The sequence below is a fragment of the Heterodontus francisci genome, chromosome 10 (assembly GCF_036365525.1).
Source record: "Heterodontus francisci isolate sHetFra1 chromosome 10, sHetFra1.hap1, whole genome shotgun sequence".
In the NCBI taxonomy this organism is placed as follows: domain Eukaryota; kingdom Metazoa; phylum Chordata; class Chondrichthyes; order Heterodontiformes; family Heterodontidae; genus Heterodontus; species Heterodontus francisci.
Window position 1 is genome coordinate 52,784,742 of NC_090380.1, and position 22,186 is coordinate 52,806,927.

General features: G+C 42.6%; 1 protein-coding gene across 1 annotated transcript in view; it reads right to left on the reverse strand.

The window, feature by feature from the left end:
- The window catches only part of pola1 (polymerase (DNA directed), alpha 1), a 314,072-nt gene that overhangs the window by 154,024 nt on the left and 137,862 nt on the right, over positions 1–22,186 (reverse strand). The window contains exons 27-28 of the mRNA XM_068040569.1: positions 9,801–9,833; positions 2,175–2,267 (exon numbers count right to left, since the gene is read on the reverse strand). Coding sequence (XP_067896670.1) covers positions 2,175–2,267; positions 9,801–9,833 — 126 coding nt within the window. The remainder of the gene's footprint in view (positions 1–2,174; positions 2,268–9,800; positions 9,834–22,186) is intronic.

Consider the following 22,186-nt stretch of genomic DNA (forward strand, 5'->3'; position numbering starts at 1 on the left):
AGAAACTGATCTATATTGCTCTTTATGTAATGTCAAATTTGAACTGTTATGTAATGTATTTTTACACATTTTATGAACAAAGTATATTTTTGGAATTAAAAATCAGGACTGAGAATCCCCTTAGATAAGGGGTTTGAAATGTACTTTACTCTCCCAAACTACAGTCCTGGCAGAGATAAGCTAATCAGCAAAAAACAGGAAGGAAACATGGGTGCTCCCAGGCAAGGGCCCTTTCACTGCTCAACTGCATTATGAAGAACAGGCCAGATGCTTTTTGCTTCATGTTTAGATGCCATTTAAATGTGCTTTCTGTGCTAGTGTTCAGTGTGTCCACATTTGTCAGGTTGCAGCACTGTTATTTAGGGCTTGAGACAGTAATCACACAGAGAAAGTCCCACAATGCTGATTCAGTGCTTAATCACTATTTGCAAACTTGGTTAAAAGCTGTTGATTTTCCAACTCAGTGGTTACAGGCAGCTGCTTAGCCAGGCAGATGAGATTTTCAGCTACAAAGATGGAAAAGAGACAAGTGCCTTATAAGCAAGACAGTTGATTCAGGTAGAAATCAGAAAAATTAAAATCACCAACACAACATGTTAAGCAAAGTTTATAGAGTCAGAGAATTATACAGCACAGAAACTGGCCCTTCGGCCCATCATGTCCGTGCCGGCCATCAAGCACCTATCTGTTCTAATCCCATTTTCCAGCACTTGGCTCGTAGCCTTGTATGCTATGGCATTTCACGTGCTCATCTAAATACTTCTTAAATGTTGCAAGGGTTCCTGCCTCTACCACCCCTTCAGGCAGTGTGTTCCAGATTCCAACCATCCTCCGGGTGAAAAAAAATTTCCTCAAATCTCCTCTAAACCTCCTGCCCCTTACCTTAAATCTCTGCCCCCTGGTTATTGACACCTCCACTAAGGGAAAAAGTTTCTTCCTATCTATGCCCCTCATAATTTTGGATACCTGAATCAGGGCCCCGCCCCCCTCAGCCTTCTCTGCTGTAAGGAAAACAACCCTAGCCTTTTCAGTCTCTCTTCATAGCTTAAATGCTCCAGCCCAGGCAACATTCTGGTGAATCTCCACTGCACCCTCTCCAGTGCAATCACATCCTTCCTATAGTGTGGTGCCCAGAACTGTACACAGTACTCCAGCTGTGGCCTAACGAGCATTTTATACAGCTCCATCATAACCTCCCTGCTCTTACATTCTATGCCTCGGCTAATAAAGGCCAGTATCCCATAAGCCTTCCTAACTACCTTATCTACCTGTAATGCTGCCTTCAGTGACCTATGGACAAGTACACCAAGGTCCCTCTGATCCTCTGTACTTCCAACACACCAACAATTTCTCACAGGCTCACTCTGATAGAAATTCCAAATAAACTGAAATGACTCATCAAATTATGCAAAGCAAAAGTTGAGTTCGTTTCCATCTCTCAATAAATATGATCAAAATACCATACATACATGAATGGTTCTCAGAAAGTTGATTTAAAGAAAAAATGCTATGTATTTCCAGTATTTTATATATTCGAGTGCTTCCACATTTACAATTTCTCTTTTCATCTTTATTATCTGGTGAACAGTGAAAAATGAAATTCTACTTCTTCCAGCAACAGTATTGTTGAGGGGAAGTGAGATTAAACAGACAAGACTGACATTTCTATTATAATCAATTTATGCCCTGGCCTGGTTAGAGTAACAGTGAAGGAGTTGAAAGAACAATTTTACCAAAGCAGAACACAGTCATAAAGCAAGGAGCAGGGCTCACCCACATTCCTAATAAATTAGCAAATTACAAGAGAGCAAGATTAGCATCTGTAGCAATGTATCTGTAAGGAATTGGCTGAACAGTAAATTCCTCTTGGGAAGAAAGGATTATAACTAAAATAAACACAAGCTACCTGCCTGTAACCAAGCATTTAGATGATGATTGTCACAGTTACAGTTTAATCCAAGCAATAGCAAATTAAAGTAAAATAAATCAGGTTGCATTTACAGGCAAAATTCAATGAAACTGAAGTGAATGATTCCGAAGGTGTTCAAATCCTCACTAAACTATAAATAAATCTATTTGTAGAACACAATACAATTTCTTTTAATGGCAGTGATATCTGAATTTATGTCAGATTTGTCATGTCAACATTTGAACTCTTCAATATGGTACGTCACCTTGTTTCCTAGTTTGAAGACCTCCTCCAGGTTTATACTGTTCGTATTTATCATGATGGAATCAGTGTCTCCATAAATAACTTCAAGGTTCATCTAAAGCAAAAGAAAATGCCAACTGTAAAAACCACAGAACTTAATTTGGACCAATTAATTTTAACCAAAGAATACATGTGAGAGCATAGGGTAGTCATATTTTGTTTTTTCTGGGTACATGATAGTCTTGCAAGCCACAAATAGAGATCAAGTCAACTGTCTATTAGATAAGTTGTTAAAATATGGCTCCACCTGCCTGTTCAGGTGAACATAAAAGATCACAATGCACTCCGTAAAGAGCAGGGCCAAATTACACCTCTCAACCAACACCACCAAAAACAGATTAACTCATTAATAATCTTTTTATTGTCTGTGGGACATTGTTAGGTGCAAATTAACTGCCGTGTCTGTCAACAAATCATCAGTGACCATGCTGCAAAATAATTTATTGGTAGTAAATCAATTTGGGATGTCAACAATAACAGCTTGTACTTATACAGAATCTTTAACATAGTAAAATGTCCCAAGGTGTTTCACAGAAACACTTTCAAGCAAAACTTGACGTCGAGCCACAAAAATATTAGGGCAGATGACCAAAAGCTTGGGCAAAGAGGTAGGTTTTAAGGAAGCTCAAAGGAGGAGAGAGGGGTAGAGGGGTGGAGAGGTTTAGGGAGGGATTTCCAGAGCTTCAGGCCTTGGAAGCTGAAGGCACCAACGGTGGAGTGATTAAAATTGGGGATGCGCAAGAGTCTAGAATTAGAATTGGTGAGCACAGGTATCCCAGAGGGTTGATGGACAGAAGGAGATTACAGAAATCAAGGAGGGCGAGGCCATGAAGGAATGCGAAAAGTGGTGTGAAAATTTTAAATCAAAGCATGGCTTACTTGGGAGCCAATGTAGGTCAGTGAGCACAGGGGTGATGGATGAACTCGACTTGGTATGACAGCCAAATTTTAGATGACATCAAGTTTATGCGGTGGTGGGGAGGGGGGGTGGGGGAAGGTAGAATGTGGGAGGCCAACCAGGAATGCACTAGAATAATCAAATATAGAGGTAACAAAAGTATGGATGAGGGTTGCTGCAGTAGGTGAACTGAGATGCAGCAGAGGCAGGCAGCATTACGGAAATGGAACTAGATGATCTTAGTGATGCCCAGCTATGAGTTTGGAAACTCATCTTTGGTTCTGATATGACATTTAAGGTTGCAAACAGTCTGGTTCGATCTCAATAGTTGCCACGAAGCAGGATGGAATCGATGGCTAGGGAATGGAGTTTGTGGCAGAAACCAAAGACAATGGCTTTGGTCTTCCCACTATTTAGCTGGAGGAACTTCTACCCATCCAGTACGGGATGTCAAGGAGTCGAAAAAGGTTGTGGTGAGGTAGAGCTGGGCATTGTCAGTGTACCTGTGGAAACTGACGCTGTGTTTTTGGATGATATTGCCAGGGGGCAGTTTGTAGACGAGAAATAGGAGTGGGCCAAGGATAGATCCTTGGGAGACACCAGAGGTACAGTGCAGGAACTGGAAGCGAAGCCATTGAAAGTAATTCTCTGGCTACAACTGGATAAATAAGTATGGAAACAGGCAAGTGCAGTCCCAGCCGTTGGGAGACAGCGACCAGGCATTGGGAGGATGGTGTGGCCAACTGTAAAAGGCTGCTGACATGTTGAGAAGGATTAGGAGGGATAGTTTAGGTCCTAATGTACTTATATAAATCCAGTCTGTTCATTCTTTCCAATGTTCTTATGAATGTCCATGTACATGAAGCTGTGGATACCAACAGATTTTGGTGTTCTGATTGAAGGTTCACCTTAACTCATGAAACAACGGCTTTCGGAATGGCCTTTCACAGCTCCAGGTCCACAAACTTCAAACAGGCCAAACCAGCGATCAAAAAAAAAATGCAAATAGAACAAAGATTCCAAGGACCACATTGCTAAGTTTGAACGCCCTGCTGTATAGCAATTAAATTGTTACAATTATTAAATAGAAATCTTGCTTATTTTAAAATGAAGCAGAAGATAAATACCAAAATGACTCCAATAGGGAATTCATTTGTGCAACAAATAATGCTTTAAGGGATTTTAATATCAGCTGTTGCATATCTCATTTGAAAAACCAATGTAGAGTGTATATTAGAAACTCAGTAGCATAACAAGTGGTTTACGTGAGTACATAAGAACATAAGATAGAGGAGCTGGAGAAGGCCATTCGCCCCTTTGAGCCTGCTCTGCAATTCAACAAGATCATGGCTGATCTTCCACTTCAATTCCACCTTCCTGCATTATCCCCATATCCTTTAATTCTCTTCCTACCCAAAAATCAATCCATCTGTCTTGAATAAGACTGAGCATCCACTGCTCTCTCGGGTACAGAATTCCAAAGACTCTCAGCACTTTGAGGGACGAAATTTTTTATCTCAGCCTAACTGGCCTATAATTCCTCATTTTCACTCTTCCTCCTCTCAAATAACAGGGATATGTTTGCTACCTTTCAATCCTTGGGAATTCTGGAAGATCAAAACCAATGCATCCACCATCTCTGCAGCTACCACTTTTAAAACCCTATGACGCAGGTTGTCAGGTCCAGGGAATTTGTCGGCACTTAGTCCCATTAATTTTTCCAGGACTATTTCTTAACCTGCACTGATTTCTTTATTCTCGCAAGACCCTTGATTCTCCATTATTTCCGGAATGTCTTTTTGTGTCCTTTACCTTGAAGACCAATAGAACATATTTGTTTAATGTCTCTGCCAATTCTTCATTCCCCATGATAATTTCACCTGTCTCTACCACTAATAGCCCCACTTTTACTTTCACTGATCTCTATTTACATACTTATAGAACGTTTTACAATCTGTTTTTATGTCTCTTGCTAACCTACTCTGTATTGCACAAATTAGAGCGCATAAACTGCTGGGTCAGCTTGTTGAGTAAATGGCAGGTTAAACAGAATCCTCTTGGTCTGTTGTAATTATGAGTCTATTTTGTAAGAGTTCATTTTTCAAATTATGGAGCTCCCAAATACTCAGGTATACATTCACCTAGGTACACCAGTGCAGGGCAGCATTTTATGCAGAACACTGTGCTGGAGAATGGCGAACTTAAAGAAATCAGTGTAAGTAAAGAAATGGTACTGGAAAAATTAATGGGACTAAGTAGCAACAAATCTGCTAGCCTGACGACCTGCATCATAGGGTTTTAAGAGAGCTGCTGTGATGGTGGATGCATTGGTTTTGATCTTCCACTATTCCATTGTTTCTCAGTGTACTATGGCCATAATATTAAATGGGACATAGAACTGAAAGCCCAAATTCAGGATAAATGCACAGCTAACAACATTTATATGATGTAGACATTAGCCTAATGAGTCCAAAAACCCAAACCAGAGTGTAATCAATCCACAGATGCTGCCAGACCTGCTGGGTATTTCCAGCGTTTCTTGTTTTTATAATCAATCCACATTTGGTTTTAGAAATAGGTTAAATCATGTAATGTGGACATAGAAAATTGTTCTATTGTACGCTTGGTAACGTTCATGAATCCCAGGTGTTTATCTTATACATGCAAAACGTTCAGATTGTGCTTGGTATCTTACTGTCACACCAGACGTCTACACTACAGACACCCAGTGAGCTACATAAACATAGCAACAGGTTGCCCACTACGAGGATTTGTCACTTATCTCTCAAGTCCAACAGCCATCAATCCAGCCTTTCCTACAAGTACCAGACAATGGGACAAGCAGAATAGAGCTTTGAACCACCCCCCACCCCAAACTCAATGCTAGCTTCTATTTCACGACAGCCAAGTCTGTCAATTGGGACCCTCAGCAGAATTAAATTATGCTGCTTATCAGATTGTCCATCAACATTAAGGAAACCCAGTCAGTGAAGATTTAAAGAGTGATGTTGACAGAAGAGTTAATAAATAGAGAAGCAGAGCACATTACAGGAAATGCCAAACATGACAGGCCTGTCACGGCTCTGCCCTTTTATTGCATAAATTTACATCACGTACAAGTGAGTTACAACTGCTTTTTTCCCTCTTCTCAACAACAAGGGTCTGCACAAGAGCCTCTACTCCTCCATTGTTGGTCACATTTTCACTTTAAATCCAAACATCTGCAGTCCACATCAAGCAACTTTATCCCAAGAATCTGTTTAATCCAATTGCATGCTCATTTTGACCAAAATAAGGCCCTGATCTTTAATAACCTATATACTTCTTTGACAGCTTTCTTCATATTCGTCATAACACAGTTGTCATTCCCAAAGAACATAAGAACTTAAGAAATATGAGCGGGAGTAGGCCATTTGGCCCCTCAAGCCTGCTCTGTCATTCAATAAGTTCATGGCTGATCTGATTGTGGCCTTACCTCCACTTTCCTGCCTGCCCCCCACCCCACAAAATCCCTTACTCCCTTGTAGATCAAAAACCTGCCTAGCTCAGCCTTGAACATATTTAATGACCCAGCCTCTCCTGCTCTCTAGGGTAAAGAATTCCAAAGATTAATGACCCTCAGAGAAGAAATTCCTCATCTCTGTGTTAAGTAGGAAACCCTTTATTCTGAAACTGTGCCCTCTAGTTCTAGATTTCTCCACGATGGGAAACGTCCTCAGCATCCACCCTGTCAAGCCCCCTCAGAATCTTACATGTTTCAATAAGATCACCTCTCATTCTTCTAAACTCCAATCAGTATAGGCCCAACCTGCTCAATTTTTCCTCATAAGACAACTGTTTCATCCCAGGAATGCACCTAGTGAACCTTCCCTGAACTGCCACCAATGAAAGTATATCCCACCTTAAATAAGGAGACTAAAGCAGCTCATCTGGCAACTTTTTCCCTTTCAAGGATCACTGTGCAACAAATTCAATTACCCAGAATGCACGCACAGTTTTTTTTCCCGTTCGCTCGGGGGATGTGGACGTCACTGGCTAGGCCTGCATTTATTGCCCATCCCCAATTGCCCTCGAGAGGATGGTGGTGAGCTGCCTTCTTGAACCACTGCAGTCCTTATGGTGTAGGTACACCCACAGTGCAGTCAGGAAGGGAGTTCCAAGATTTTGATCCAGTGACAATGAGGAATGGCGATATAGTTCCAAATCAGGATGGCGTGTGGCTTGGAGGGGAACTTGCAGGTGGTGGTGTTCCCATGCATCTGCTGCCCTTGTCCTTCTAGCAGGTAGAGGTCCTGGGTTTGGAAGGTTCTGTCGAAGGAGCCTTGGTGAGTTGCTGCAGTGCATCTTGTAGATGGTACACATGGCTGCCATTATGCGTCTGTGATGGAGGAAGTGAATGTTGAGGGTGATGGATCGGGTGCCAATCAAGCGGGCTGCTTTGCCCTGGATGGTGTTGAGCTTGAGTGTTGTTGGAGCTGCACTCATCCAGGCAAGTGGACAGTATTCCATCACACTCCTGACCTATGCCTTGTAGATGGTGGACAGGCTTTGGGGAGACAGGTGGTGAGTTACTCGCCACAAGATTCCTAGCCTCTGACCTGCTGTTGTAGCCACAGCATTTATGTGGCTACTCCAGTTGAGTTTCTGTTCAATGATAACTCCCAGGATGTTGATCGTGGGGGATTCTGCAATGGTAATGCCACTGAACATCAAGGGGAGATGGTTAGATTCTCTCTTGTTTGAGATAGTCATTGCCTGGCACTTGTGTGGCGCAAATGTAACTTGCCACTTATCAGCCCAAGCCTGAATGTTGTCCAGGTCTTGCTACATTTGGACATGGGCTGCTTGAGTATCTGAGGAGTCGCGAATGGTGAACATTACGCAATCATCAGCGAACATCCCCACTTCTGACTTCATGATGGAGGGAAGGTCACTGATGAAGAAGCTGAAGATGGTTGGGCCAAGAGTACTCTTGCAATGATGTCCCGGGGCTGAAATGATTGACCTCCAGCAACCACAACCATCTTCCTTTGTGCTAGGTATGACTGCAACCAGCGGAGAGCTTTCTCCCTGATTCCCATCGAGTCCAGTCTTCCTAGGGCTTCTTGATGTCATACTCAGTCAAATGCTGCCTTGATGTCAAGGGCAGTCACTCTCACCTCACCTCGAGATCAGCTCTTTTCTCCATGTTTGGACCAAGGCTATAATGAGGTCAGGAGCTGAGTGGCCCTGGTGGAACCCAAACTGAGAGTCAGTGCGCAAGTTCTTGCTGAGCAAGTGCCGCACTTTCGACAACGATTCATCAGCTGAGGTTGGGGGGGGGGGGGCGCGGGTGGTGGCGATAGGTGCTAATCAGCAGCAGGCTCCTTGCCAATGTTTGACCTGTGCCATGAGACTTCATGGGGTCCAGAGTCAATGTTGAGGACTTCCAGGGAAACTCCCTCCCGACTATACTACAGTGTCGCCACCTCCAGTGGGTCTGTCCTGCCGTTGGGACAGGACATATCCAGGGATGGTGATGTCAGGGATATTGTCTGTAAGGTATGATTCCGTGAGCATGACTATGTCAGGCTGTTGCTTGACTAGTTTGTGGGACAGCTCTCCCAATTTTGGCACAAGCCCCCAGACGTTGGTAAGAAGGACTTTGCAGGGTCAACAGGGCTGGGTATGCCGTTGTCATTTCCAGTGCCTTGGTTGATGCCAGGTGGTCCGTCTGGTTTCATTCCTTTTCTTAGAGTTTGTAGCGGTTTGGTACAGCTGAGTGACTTGCTCAGCTATTTCAGAGGGCATTTAAGAGTAACCAGTGGGTCTGGAGTCACATGTAGGCCAGACCAGGTAAGGATGGCAGATTTCCTTCCCTAAAGGACATTAATGAACCAGATAGGTTTTTACAACAATCAACAATGGTTTCATGGTCACCATTGGACTAGTTTTTAATTCCAGATTTATTAATTAAATTCAAATTTCACCATCTGCCATGGCAGTATTCAAACTCATGTCCCCAGAGCATTAGCCTGGGCCTCTGGGTTACTAGTCCAGTGTTATTACCCTACATAGACTGTATACACATACATTATGCATTCTCGTTTATACAACATGCATGGGATTTTTAATACAATTAGGTTGCTTTATATTGTCTTTAATAAAGACTATAGCAAGCACTTAAGACATTTTAACAATTCCCATTAAACCATGTGCCACCTTCTGTTTCTCCAACAAAGGTGACATGTCAATATTATGAAACTCCTACAAAACAGGGATTAAGTATCGCATTCACCAGGTTATGTAACCCAAGTACTGCTATTAGAATGGCAGAGGAAATCTGAGCAGGCTTTAATTTTTGGTTACTCAAAATAAACCAAAAATTAAAACCGTCGCAAATCTGCTGCTAATGGCATACAAAAGAAAAGTGGTAAACACAGCATTAGCACAAAGCTCTCAAAGGAGGCAGCTCCTAAGGGAGAAGTGCTTCTAGTCACAAGGTTCACATATGTGGGGAACAACACAATTTATCACATCCAACATATGAAAAACATTTCTTTAATTAACACAAATCACTTATTCCTGATTAAACTCTTGAATATAAATGAGGTTTGTTGCTATTAGGGAGGAGTTCCTGGAGTCGAAGGCTGCTGACGCCTGTTCTACTTAGTACTTTTTCATACACCAATTTGCATGTGGACAAATTACCTGCTGGACCATCTCCTTCGTGTGCATGAGAATCTGAAATAAAAGAATAAAATTGCATGTAAACAACTTCCAAGTATCAGCAAGTCACGATGAGATATGCATTCCCTCTATATGCAAACACAGTACAATATTGCTGGCAGTACCAAGACACACTTCTCTTTCTCAATTCGAGTGGGAAGCAACAAGTTCACATCTGAGTGAACCCAGTGTTTATAGCAGTAAGCTCATTTGTTCCCAGCTTTTGAATTGACAATTAAACTGCCTTACTGAAAGCAACATTTCTAAAAATGAAGCCCAATGAAATTAAATGAATTCAAGCAAATGCAGTCCATAACAATAATGTCACAATGTTATCTCCTGCAATGAAAGGAACTGTTAGTACATTTGCTAAATCATCAGTATTAGTGATTGCAGCAGAGAAACAGCATCCCCTTAGTCTGGACAGAACAACTCAGCAACAGCTAATTTCCATGTTAGGACTTTCAATCTATCAATAACTCATATTCTCTTTTCAATCAAATTCTCTACTACAAGCTCCACAAAGTAAACCCTTGAATACACAGGCTCATGACTATGGCCCTACCAAATTCACAGCCGTGAAAAATGCATCATGGACCATGAAATCTCGGATCCTTTGTGAAATCGGCCATTTTGCGAACTTCGCACATTTTATTCACTGACATAAGACTCACCTCACTGATTGCTGGGCATGTTGTGAACATCACACATTTTAGTAATTGACACAAGGCTCAGTTCGCTGATTGGTAGATGAGGGAGGGCTTCCAGTGCAGTTTTGAGAGAAGCAATCTCAAATATTAGCAGACAAGTGAGAATGCCAGAATGAGCAAATCAAAATTGGCCGCAACCATTACTGCAGCACATCAACTGAAAGAATTTGGAAGCTAAATTCTGCATGTCGATGGTGGAAGATTGGTTTTGTACAAGCTGCAATGTTTTGTTGGATCACACACAGCGGGCAACTTTGCGTTTCATTGCCACTTAGAGACCGAGAGCCATCGCAGCAAAAGCCATCCGACACTGCACTGCTGGGAAACAAACACGCAAAATAAAAAGCAACAATTTCCTCTTTTTTTTAAGAAGTTTACATAGAGCTCAGAAAATCGTCAGTTGGTTACAATGGAACTCGTAAATGCTTTTGCAAGCACCAAGGTACCATTGGAAAAACTTGATCACCCAAAGCTGCGAGGAGTCATTCAATGTCATGTGCAAAATGGTGGTTGCTTGCCATGTGCAAATAATGGGCGGCACAGTGGCGCAGTGGTTAGCACCGCAGCCTCACAGCTCCAGTGCCCCGGGTTCAATTCTGGGTACTGCCTGTGTGGAGTTTGCAAGTTCTCCCTGTGTCTGCGTGGGTTTCCTCCGGGTGCTCCGGTTTCCTCCCACATGCCAAAGACTTGCAGGTTGATAGGTTAATTGGCCATTATAAATTGCCCCTAGTGTAGGTAGTTGGTAGGGGAATATAGGGACAGATGGGGATGTGGTAGGAATATGGGATTAGTGTAGGATTAGTATAAATGGGTGGTTGATGGTCGGCACAGACTCGGTGGGCTGAAGGGCCTGTTTCAGTGCTGTATCTCTAAAACTAAAACCAAACTACGTCAGGACTACCTACAGAAGGCTTTTGCTACACATTGTGAGGAGATGAAGTCTCAGATTAATGCATGCGAGTCTTCTGCAATTATTTGTGATGAGTCCACCGATGAGCAAAACAACTATGTGCTGCATGTTTTGTTTGATTTTATGTCTGGTAAAGACGAAGATGTAGTCAGGAAAGCTAAAAAGTATTCGCAAACTGCGTCCACTTAGAAGCAGTCAATTACACCACAGTTTCCCAAATGATAATCAAAACAGTTTCAAAATACAGTGCAGATTTCAACAAAGTGTCTGCAAGTCTGTGCAGTGACAATGCAACTTACATGACAAAACCTTTCAAATCTGTACTCCAAGGTGTAATGCCTAATGTTATCCATTTAACATGTGAGCAATGAAAAAGTGAGTTTGATAAAGTTGACAAACTGGTCAGTTACATGAAAAAGATCTTCAAACACTGCCCTAGCTGCAATCTTTGATGAGGGTACCACATGGCAAAAGTGGCTGAAATGTTTGAAATTGGGGAACAAAACATCACCATTCCTCCAAAGCCAGTAATTGCACATTGGAATTCTTGGTTTCAGGCAGTACAGTATCATGCAGCTGACCTGAAATACTACTCAGACTGTGTGCCAGAAGAGCTCACACTGACATCAAAAACACAGGTTTTAACAGACATTGTAACGTTTCTAAACGATGCTCAGCTTAATGAAGAGGTTCAGTTCATTGCCAGAATGTTACACAACTGATGGATTCAATCACTTGGTTTGAATCTTGACACATCACAATCCACAAAGCTTACAATAAAGTAATGGATGTACTGTTCTGGGCTGAAGCACAGTCAAATCAACAAACACTCTGATGATGCTGAATTAAACACCTGTGCTCAACAGGTGTTTTCTTGCATGGCAAAGTAGCTCAAACAAAATTACTGCTAAGGGGAAGAGTCAAGCAGTAAAGAAAAAGCAGCTCAGAAGTTTCAACAACCTTCTGCTGCATTCCTGAAAGCTGTGCGTATCTTTGACCCTGCACAAAAGCACTTGTTGATGGTGGATTTAAATTCGTTTGATGCGATTCCTGACTTTGACAAGAAATGTCGGCTGGAGATTCCGGTTTATAAAAGCATTGCAAAAGAAGGAGATTTTAGTTGGCCTGTACTGCAGTTTTGGACCTCAGTGGAATGCAGAATCCTCCACCTTGCAAGGCTAGCACAGCACTGTCTGACAATTCCAACAAAATCTGGACGCAGAGAGAGCGGTGTCTAAACACGGACAGGTGTTCACAGCGCACAGACAGGGAATAAAGAGAAAATTGCAGGTTGCTCCATGCTCACATTCAACCACTGACTTCGGTGAATAAAGAATGTGACCTGTTTATAGTCAGCTTTTTACAATAGTTTTTGAGTATGCAATAAATGTAATTTGAAACCAGAATGCTCCCTTGTCTTTTTTTGTTTTAAATAGATCATTTTCATAGTTTGTTGCAACACCGTGAAATTTACGATTTAAATACGTGAAATTGTGAAATTCACGGTTCTTAAAATGCTGTGCCCATGAATTTGGTACACGTCTACCCATGATCAATGGCTCAGTAGGTAAGTGACTTGATACTGAATAATACAGAACAAGAAGGGTCAAGATTTAATCCGTAGTATGCACCGAGATAACTGATATTGCTCAGGGTAGCAAAGTTGACCCTAAAATTGACATCAATGGACTGGGTTGGGGAAAAGATAAGGAAACGGGGGAAAAAAAGCCAGAACTCTACTTCCTGAACAGCGCTGGAAATTGCACATGTAGATGTAATGGACACAAGAAACTAAAAACACCTTTGTCTTCCAAAGTTTATAAGGCTTTTTTAAAAAAAAAACATGTTTGCAATCACCTGATCAGAGATTCTAGACTTACCTTGTCTTTTCTCCTAATCTTTTAGATGGCGATGCCCTGTACGAAGGGGCTTGACTCACCTAAATACATAAATTTAAAAAAAATTGTTCTTATTGCCCATTTTATGAGAAACCCATGAATTGTGTAAACGCACATGGCCATGATCAGTACTGGCAATGGCGTGGGAGCTGAGTGCCTGACCCACCTCATGGCTACAGGAGGTGGAATGGTCTGGCTAAGGGCAACTTCAATAGAAATAAAAACAAAATGCTGGAAATACTCAGCAGGTCTGGCAGCATCTGTGCGGAGAGAAATAGAGTGAATGTTTCGGGTCGATGACCTTTCATCAGAACTTTCAAGAGATCAAGTGCATAAAAGTCAGAGATTTTAAACAGCAATGTTAAGTATTTGCACTTTTTTTCAGAACATTACTTGCATATTTTATCTTGTATCAAGCTCCAATGTTGCAGCATTAATGGAAATCATTTTTATCTCCAAAATGCATTTTTGATTTTTCATGCAAAAGGTTTAAAACAGAACTGCCCATATGACCATGTCCATACATTAAAATGCACATTTTTCATCCATAGAATTACTGTGATGAGGAATAGACAAGCAACTGAGCACAGCAAGAGGAAAATAAATGATGAGGATTTAGACTGAGCCAGTCTGAACAATCAAGCCATTTCTACAAACTGCCATAAAAGTCAAGCAATGTTTTGTTGAAAATACATTGGCTCAGACAAGCTTCTGGCCCAATGAATCGTACAGATACAAAACAAATCAATTTCACAAAAAAAAAAGTTGAACTGTGCAACATCATTTACCTCTTATTTAAGAGAGGAAAAACTCAGCCGCACAACGAATGGGTCTTTTAAATACTCCCCAAAGACTTGGGCATTTGGAGAAAGACCACTGACAAGTAATGTTCAGAATATGACGGGCAACCCATTAATATAGCACCTAGTGACAGACAAATCACTTTCAAGTGTCAAATGCGACCAAATAGAATAGAGGTTCTAATTTAATTTTCATTAATTGCAGAGCCCATGGTGCTTAGATTAAACAACAACACCTGCACATTTCTTCACCACCTTTTAACTCCTTATGAATATTTTAACGTTGCTATTTCACAACTCCAGTCGGCTTGAAAACCCCCAGAAAATTTGGTTAAAGGAATAAAAAAGGTCCCAGATCTGTGAAGAGCCAGTGCATTTGAAACAATATTCCCCTTTAATGTCAAACACCTCAGGGAAGAGTTTAATAGGCAAATCTATGCAGTAATTCAACACCCATTACAAAATGCCAAAGTCATTTCCCTGCAGACTAATTGGCTGAGATGTAAGCATTATTGGACTATAACTGCTTAAAAGCAATAATGAACTCCTCAATCCAAGTGTTGTCTGATTAGGAAAGCCATAAATTAAGAGCCTTTTCTAAATAGATAATGTGGCTCAAGTGGAACTTGGGGGATTCCCAGCAATATATTTTTCAATTTCAAGTTTAAAACTGGTGCTTTATTTAATGGCATTTAGCTATGCTTTTCTTATTTTATTCTGAGCTCTGAAGAAACCTTCCACGCAAATTGGGAATAATTCAACCTCACTGGTTGCAATTATAACATTTAAACTGAATGTGGATAAAAGCCCAAAACCAATAAAGCACAACGTACTGTCTCACTTGCATTTCCCAAACCATCTGTTACTTTACATAATACACTGAGCACATTCTAGTGTGTAATTTGATGGTTAAACTGCTATGTGTTCATGCAATGAGCATCCTGCACCATCCAACATAGTACATAGGTGAGTAACAAAATATGCAGTTTGCATTCAATATCAACTGACATTCCAGAAAGATACACATTTTCCTAGTGTACACAGCATCAAGAATGTAGAAATAAAATTATTCCTTTATGAAAAACAGAAGTACAGCATCAACAGGCCACAGACATGACCTCAATACACATAGGACAAATGACAAAACCATGAAAGTTGATTAATAGCGGCAGAACACTATGTTGGAACCATTATCTCATGAAGCCGTATAAAATGGAACCAGGTTGAAAGTATTGTGCAACCTTATCTCCACTGATTCTTCCAGGAATGGCAGAAACTGAAAGACAGATATTGTGAGTGGGATTAAATACTTTTACAAAGCAATCCTAAGTTTTAAATTCATCCTTCCTCCCTCAGGATGGACTACACAGTTCATCTATCCTGAATTAATTACGAATAGCTCCACTGCAGAGTATTATTGTTCAAACTCACGATAATGGCCTTGCAAAGTAAGTGCCTTGACTGCAATATTACCAGGCCTCAAATTCATTCAATATAGTTGCATGCTTCATTGGTGCTATGTTATAGGCCGTATATCCATGAAAAATGGCCACTAAAATGGCAAATTAATCACATGCTTTTCAAATCCGAAGTCTTCTGTCAGATTAGAAACAAAGACTTCAATCTGAGCTATCGAGACAAGAGAATTAAGGAGTTTATTGCTGCCATCCTCTGCCAGTCCATATCAAAATACATTTTTTCTTCCCGTCCATCCAACATTCTTTCTTTCCCTCTGATCTCTGTCTCCTTCTATTTGTCCCCCTCATGAAAACCACAACCACCATTTCTGTTTGTAAAGCACCTTTAACATCGGCCCATCACAAAACCAGAGAAACGAGGAAGCTCTGTGAAATTACAGAAAACTAGGTTGAATAGATAGGTTTTAAGGTTAAATGGCAGGGAATTGAGGGAGCTTGCTTCACAGTCTGAGGATGGAAGGGTATAGGTTAGAAAGTCGGATGACAGGCTCCAGACCTCATTACAGCATTGATCCAAAAATAGACAACAGCTGAATTCCAGAGGCAACAGTGACTGCACTTGACATCAGGGCAACTTTCAACTGAGTGTGGCATCAAGGAGCCAGAGTAAAAGTGAAGTCAATGAGGATCAAGAGAAAATTCTCCAGTGGCTAGAGTCAAACCTATTACAAATGAAGATGGTTGTAGTTAGATTAGATTAGATTAGAGATACAGCACTGAAACAGGCCCTTCGGCCCACTGAGTCTGTGCCGACCATCAACCACCCATTTATACTAATCCTACACTAATCCCATATTCCTACCACATCCCCACCTGTCCCTATATATCCCTACCACCTACCTATACTAGTGACAATTTATAATGGCCAATTCACCTACCAACCTACAAGTCTTTTGGCTTGTGGGAGGAAACCGGAGCACCCGGAGAAAACCCACGCAGACACAGGGAGAACTTGCAAACTGCACACAGGCAGTGCCCAGAATCGAACCTGGCTCCCTGGAGCTGTGAGGCTGCAGTGCTAACCACTGCGCCACTGTGCCGCCCTTGATGAAGGCCAATCATCTCAGCCTCAGGACATGGCTGCAGAGATTCTCAATGCAGTGGTCCAGGTCAAACTACAGAATCAGAATTATACAGCATAGAAGCAGGTCATTCACACCATCATGTCTGCTTTTTGACAAAGCTATCCAATTAATGGAGGAACAGATTGGGAGGCAGATTTTGGAAAGGTGCAGAAGTAACAGGGTTGTTGTCATGGGTGACTTCAACTTCCCTAATATTGATTGGAACCTCCTTAGTGCAAATAGTTTGGATGGAGCAGTTTTTGTCAGGTGTGTCCAGGAAGGTTTCCTGACTCAATATGTAGACAGGCCGACTAGAGGGGAGACTATGTTGGACTTGGTGCTTGGCAACGAACCAGGCCAGGTGGCAGATCTCTCGGTGGGAGAGCATTTCGGTGATAGTGATCACAACTCCCTGACCTTTACTATAGTCATGGAGAGGGACAGGAGCAGACGGGATGGGAAAATATTTAATTGGGGGAGGGGGAATTACAATGCTATTAGGCAGGAACTGGGGAGCATAAATTGGGAAGAGATGTTCTCAGGGAAATGCACGACAGAAATGTGGAGGTTGTTTAGGGAGCACTTGCTGCAACTGCTGGATAGGTTTGTCCCGATGAGTCAGGGAAGGGATGGTAGGGTGAAGGAACCTTGGATGACAAGAGATGTGGAACAGCTAGTCCAGAGGAAGAAGGAAGCTTACTTAAGGTTGAGGAAGCAAAGATCAGACAGGGCTCTACAGGGTTACAAGGTAGCCAGGAAGGAACTGAAGAATGGACTTAGGAGAGCTAGAAGGGGACATGAAAAAGTCTTGGCGGGTAGGATTGAGGAAAATCCCAAGGCGTTCTACACTTATGTGAGGAACAAGAGGATGGCCAGAGTGAGGGTAGGGCCGATCAGGGATAGTGGAGGGAACTTGTGCCTGGAGTCGGAGGAGGTAGGGGAGGTCCTAAATGAATACTTTGCTTCAGTATTCACTAGTGAGAGGGACCTGGTCGTTTGTGAGGACAGCGTGGAACAGGCTGATATGCTCGAACAGGTTGAGGTTAAGAGGGAGGATGTGCTGGAAATTTTGAATGATATGAGGACAGATAAGTCCCCGGGGCCAGACGGGATATACCCAAGGATATTACGGGAAGCGAGGGAAGAGATTGCTGCGCCTTTGGCGATGATCTTTGCATCTTCACTGTCCACTGGAGTAGTACCGGATGATTGGAGGGTGGCAAATGTTGTTCCCTTGTTCAAGAAAGGGAATAGGGATAACCCTGGGAATTATAGACCAGTCAGTCTTACGTCGGATTATTGGAGAGGATTCTGAGAGACAGGATTTATGATTATTTGGAAAAGCATAGTTTGATTCGAGATAGTCAGCAAGGCTTTGTAAAGGGCAGGTCATGCCTCACAAGCCTTATTGAATTCTTTGAAGATGTGACAAAACACATTGATGAAGGAAGAGCAGTGGATGTGGTGTATATGGATTTTAGCAAGGCGTTTGATAAGGTTCCCCATGGTAGGCTCATTCAGAAAGTAAGGAGGCATGGGATTCAGGGAAAGTTGGCTGTCTGGATACAAAATTGGCTGGCCCAAAGAAGTCAGAGGGTGGTAGTAGATGGAAAGTATTCAGCATGTAGCCCGGTGACCAGTGGTGTTCCACAAGGATCTGTTCTGGGACCTCTGCTCTTTGTGATTTTTATAAATAACTTGGATGAGGAAGTGGAAGGCTGGGTTAGCAAGTTTGCTGATGGCACAAAGGTTGCTGGAGTTGTGCATAGTGTGGAAGGCTGTTGTAGGTTGCATGGGACATTGACAGGATGCAGAGCTGGGCTGAGAAGTGGCAGATGGAGTTCAACCTGGAAAAGTGTGAAGTGATTCATTTTGGAAGGTCGAATTTGAATGCGGAATACAGGCTTAAAGACAGGATTCTTGGTAGTGTGGAGGAACAGAGGGATCTTGGGGTCCATGTCCATAGATCGCTCAAAGTTGCCACCCAAGTTGATAGGGTTGTTAAGAAGGCGTATGGTGTGTTGGCTTTCATTAACAGGGGGAATTGAGTTTAAGAGCCGCGAGGTTATGCTGCAGCTCTATAAGGCCCTGGTTCGACCACGCTTGGAATATTGTATTCAGTTCTGGTCGCCTCATTATAGGAAGGATGTGGAAGCTTTAGAGAGGGTGCAGAGGAGATTTACCAGGATGCTGCCTGGACTGGAGGGCATGTCCTACGAAGAAAGATTGAGGGAGCTAGGGCTTTTCGCATTGGAGCGAAGAAGGATGAGAGGTGACTTGATAGAGGGGTACAAGATGATGAGAGGCATAGATAGAGTGGATAGTCAGAGACTTTTTCCCAGGGTGGAAAGGGCTATCACCAGGGGGCATAATTTTAAGGTGATTGGAGGAATGTTTCGGGGAGATGTCAGAGGTCGGTTCTTTACACAGAGAGTGGTGGGTGCGTGGAATGCGCTGCCAGCGGTGGTAGTGGAAGCAGATACATTAGGGACATTTAAGCAACTCTTGGATAGGTACATGGGTGATAGTACAATGAAGGGTAGGTAGTTAGTTTGATCTTAGAGTAGGTTAAAGGTTCGGCACAACATCGTGGGCCGAAGGGCCTGTACTGTGCTGTACTGTTCTATGTAATCACGCGCCTTGCTCTTTCCTCATAGCCCTGTAAATTTATTCCTTCAATTATTTATCCAATTCTCTTTCAAATGTTATTATGGGGTCTGCTTCCACCAGCCTTTCAGACTCTGCAATCCAGATCACAACACACAGCTACGTAAAAAAAAATCATGTCACCTCTGGTCCTTTTGACAATAATCTTAAACCTGTGTCCTCTGGTACACAGTTTCTTCTTATTTACTCTATCAAAACCATTAATGAATTTGAACATCTCTACCAAACCTCCTCTTAATCATCTATGCTCGAAGGATAATAATCCCAACTTCTCCAGTTTCTCCACATAACTTAAGTCCCTCATCCTTGGAACCATTCTAGCAAATCTCTTCTGCAAACTCTCCAAGGCCATGTTATCCTTACTAAAGTGAAGTGCTCAGAACTGAAGACAAAACTGCAGCTGATATCTATTTCATAAAGGTTTAGCATAACTTACTTGCTTTTAAACTTTATTTCTCTATTAATAAAGCCAAGGATCGTGTATGCTTTTTTGGCAGCCTTCTCATCTTCAGCTGCTTCATCAGCGATCTTCTCTTTGTTTTTTAAAATTCATTCATGGGATGTAGGCGTCACTGGCAAAGTGAGCATTGATTGTCAATCCCTAATTGCCCTACAGAAGGCCTTCATGAACCGATGCTGTCTGTGTGATGAAGGTACTCCCACGCTGCTGAGAAAAGGAGTTCACAGGATTTTGCCCCAGCAACAATGAAGGAACAGCAATATATTTCCAAGTCAGGATTGTGTGTGACTTGGAGGGGAGCTCATAGGTGGTGATATGCCTATGCACTTGCTGCCCTTGTCCTTCTAGGTGGTAGAGGTCACAGGTTTGGGAGGTGCTGTCAAAGAAGCCTTGGTGAGTTGCAGCAGTGCATCTGGTAGATGGTACACACTGCAGTCACAGTGTACAGCTGTTGGAGGGAGGGAATGTTTAAGGTGGTGGATAGGGCACCAAACAGGTTACTTTGTCCTCGATCATGTCAAACTTGAGTGTTCCTGGAGCTGCAATCTTCCAGGCAAGTGGGAAGTATTCCATCACAATCCTAATTTGTATCTCGTGATGGCAGAAAAGTTTTGGGGAGTCAGAACGTGAGATACTCTCCGCAGAGTCTCTGCTCTTATAGGCACAGTATTTATGTGGCTGGTCCAGTTAAGTTTCCGGCCAATGTTGACCCTCAAGACGTTGATGGTGGGGGATGCAGCGATGGTAATGCTGTTGAATGTCAAGGGCAGATGGTTAGACTCTCTTGTTGGAGACAGTCATTGCCTGGCTCTTGCGTGGCACAAATGCCACTCATCAGCCCAAGCCTGGATGTTGTCCAGGTCTTGCTGCATGCAGGCATGGACTGCTTCATTATTTGAGAAGTTGAGAATGGAACTGAACACTTTGCAATCAGAGAACATCACCACTCTGACCTTATGATGGAAGGAAGGTCTTTGATGATGCAATTGAAGATGGTCGGGGCTAGAACAGTGCCTTCAGGAACTCCTGCAGCAATATCCTAGAGCTTAGATGAGTGACCTCCCACAACCATAAACCATCTTCCTCTGTGCTAGATATGACGCCAACCTGTGGAGATTTTTCTCCCCACTTTCCACTGATTTCAATTTTACGAGGCCTCCTGGATACCAAACTCAGTCAAATGTTGCCCCAATGTCAAGGGCAATCACTCCCACCTCACCTCTGGAGTTCAGACCTTTTGTCCATATTTGAATCAATTCTGTAAATGAGGTTTGGAGCCAAGTGTTCCTGACGGAACCCAAACTGAACATATTGATGGTGAGTTAAGTACCACTTGATAGCACTATCGATGACACTATCCATCACTTTGCTGATGATTGAGTAGACCAATGGGGCAGTAATTGACCAGAGCGGATTTCTCCTGCATTTTCTGGACATGACATACCTGGGCAATTTTCCACATTGTCGGGTACATGCCTATACTGTAGCTGTAAAGGAACAGCTTGACTAGAAGAACAGTTAGCTCTGGAGCACAAGCTTTCAGTACAACAGCTGGGATGTTGTCAGGGCCCATAACCTTTTCAGTATCCAGTTCATTCAACCGTTTCTTGATATCACTTGATGTCCACATCCCAGGAATGAATAATAATTTTAAAAAATCACAAGAATTGATTTGGCTGAAGACTCGTATCTATGATGGTGGGGAACTTGGAAGGAGGCTGAGATGCATCTTCCATTCGGCACTACTGGCTGAAGTTGACTCAGCCTTGACTTTTGGACTTAGGTGCTGGGCTCTGCCATCATTAAGGATGCAGATGCTCATGGAGCCTCCTCCCCCTGTTAGTTGCTTAACCGTCCTCCATTATGTACGACTAGATGTGGCAAGATTGTGCAGCTTCGATCTGATCCTTAGCTGTCTATGGCACGCTGCTTCCGCTGGTTAGCGTGCATACAGTCTTGTGTTGTAGCTTCACCAGGTTGGCACCTCATTTTTAGGTATGCCTCAAGCTGCTTCTGGCATGTTCTTCCACACTCTTCTTTGAACCAAGGTTGATTTCCCAGTTTGATAGTAACAGTACAGAGAAGGATCTGCTGGCCCTCCATCATAAGGCCAGATGTTTGGATGTTTACTGATAAATGAAGTGTTGAGTTCCATTCACAATTCCTCAAATAATGAAGCAGTCAGTGTCCACATGCAGCAAGACCTGGACAATATCCAGGCTTGGGCTGATCGTGGCAAGTAACAGTTGCCCCACACAAATGCTGGGCAATACCATCTCCAACATGACAAAGTCTAGTCACCTCCCCTTGACATTCAATGACATCACCATCACCGAATCTCCCAGCATCAACATCCTGGGGGTTACCATTGACTAGTCACA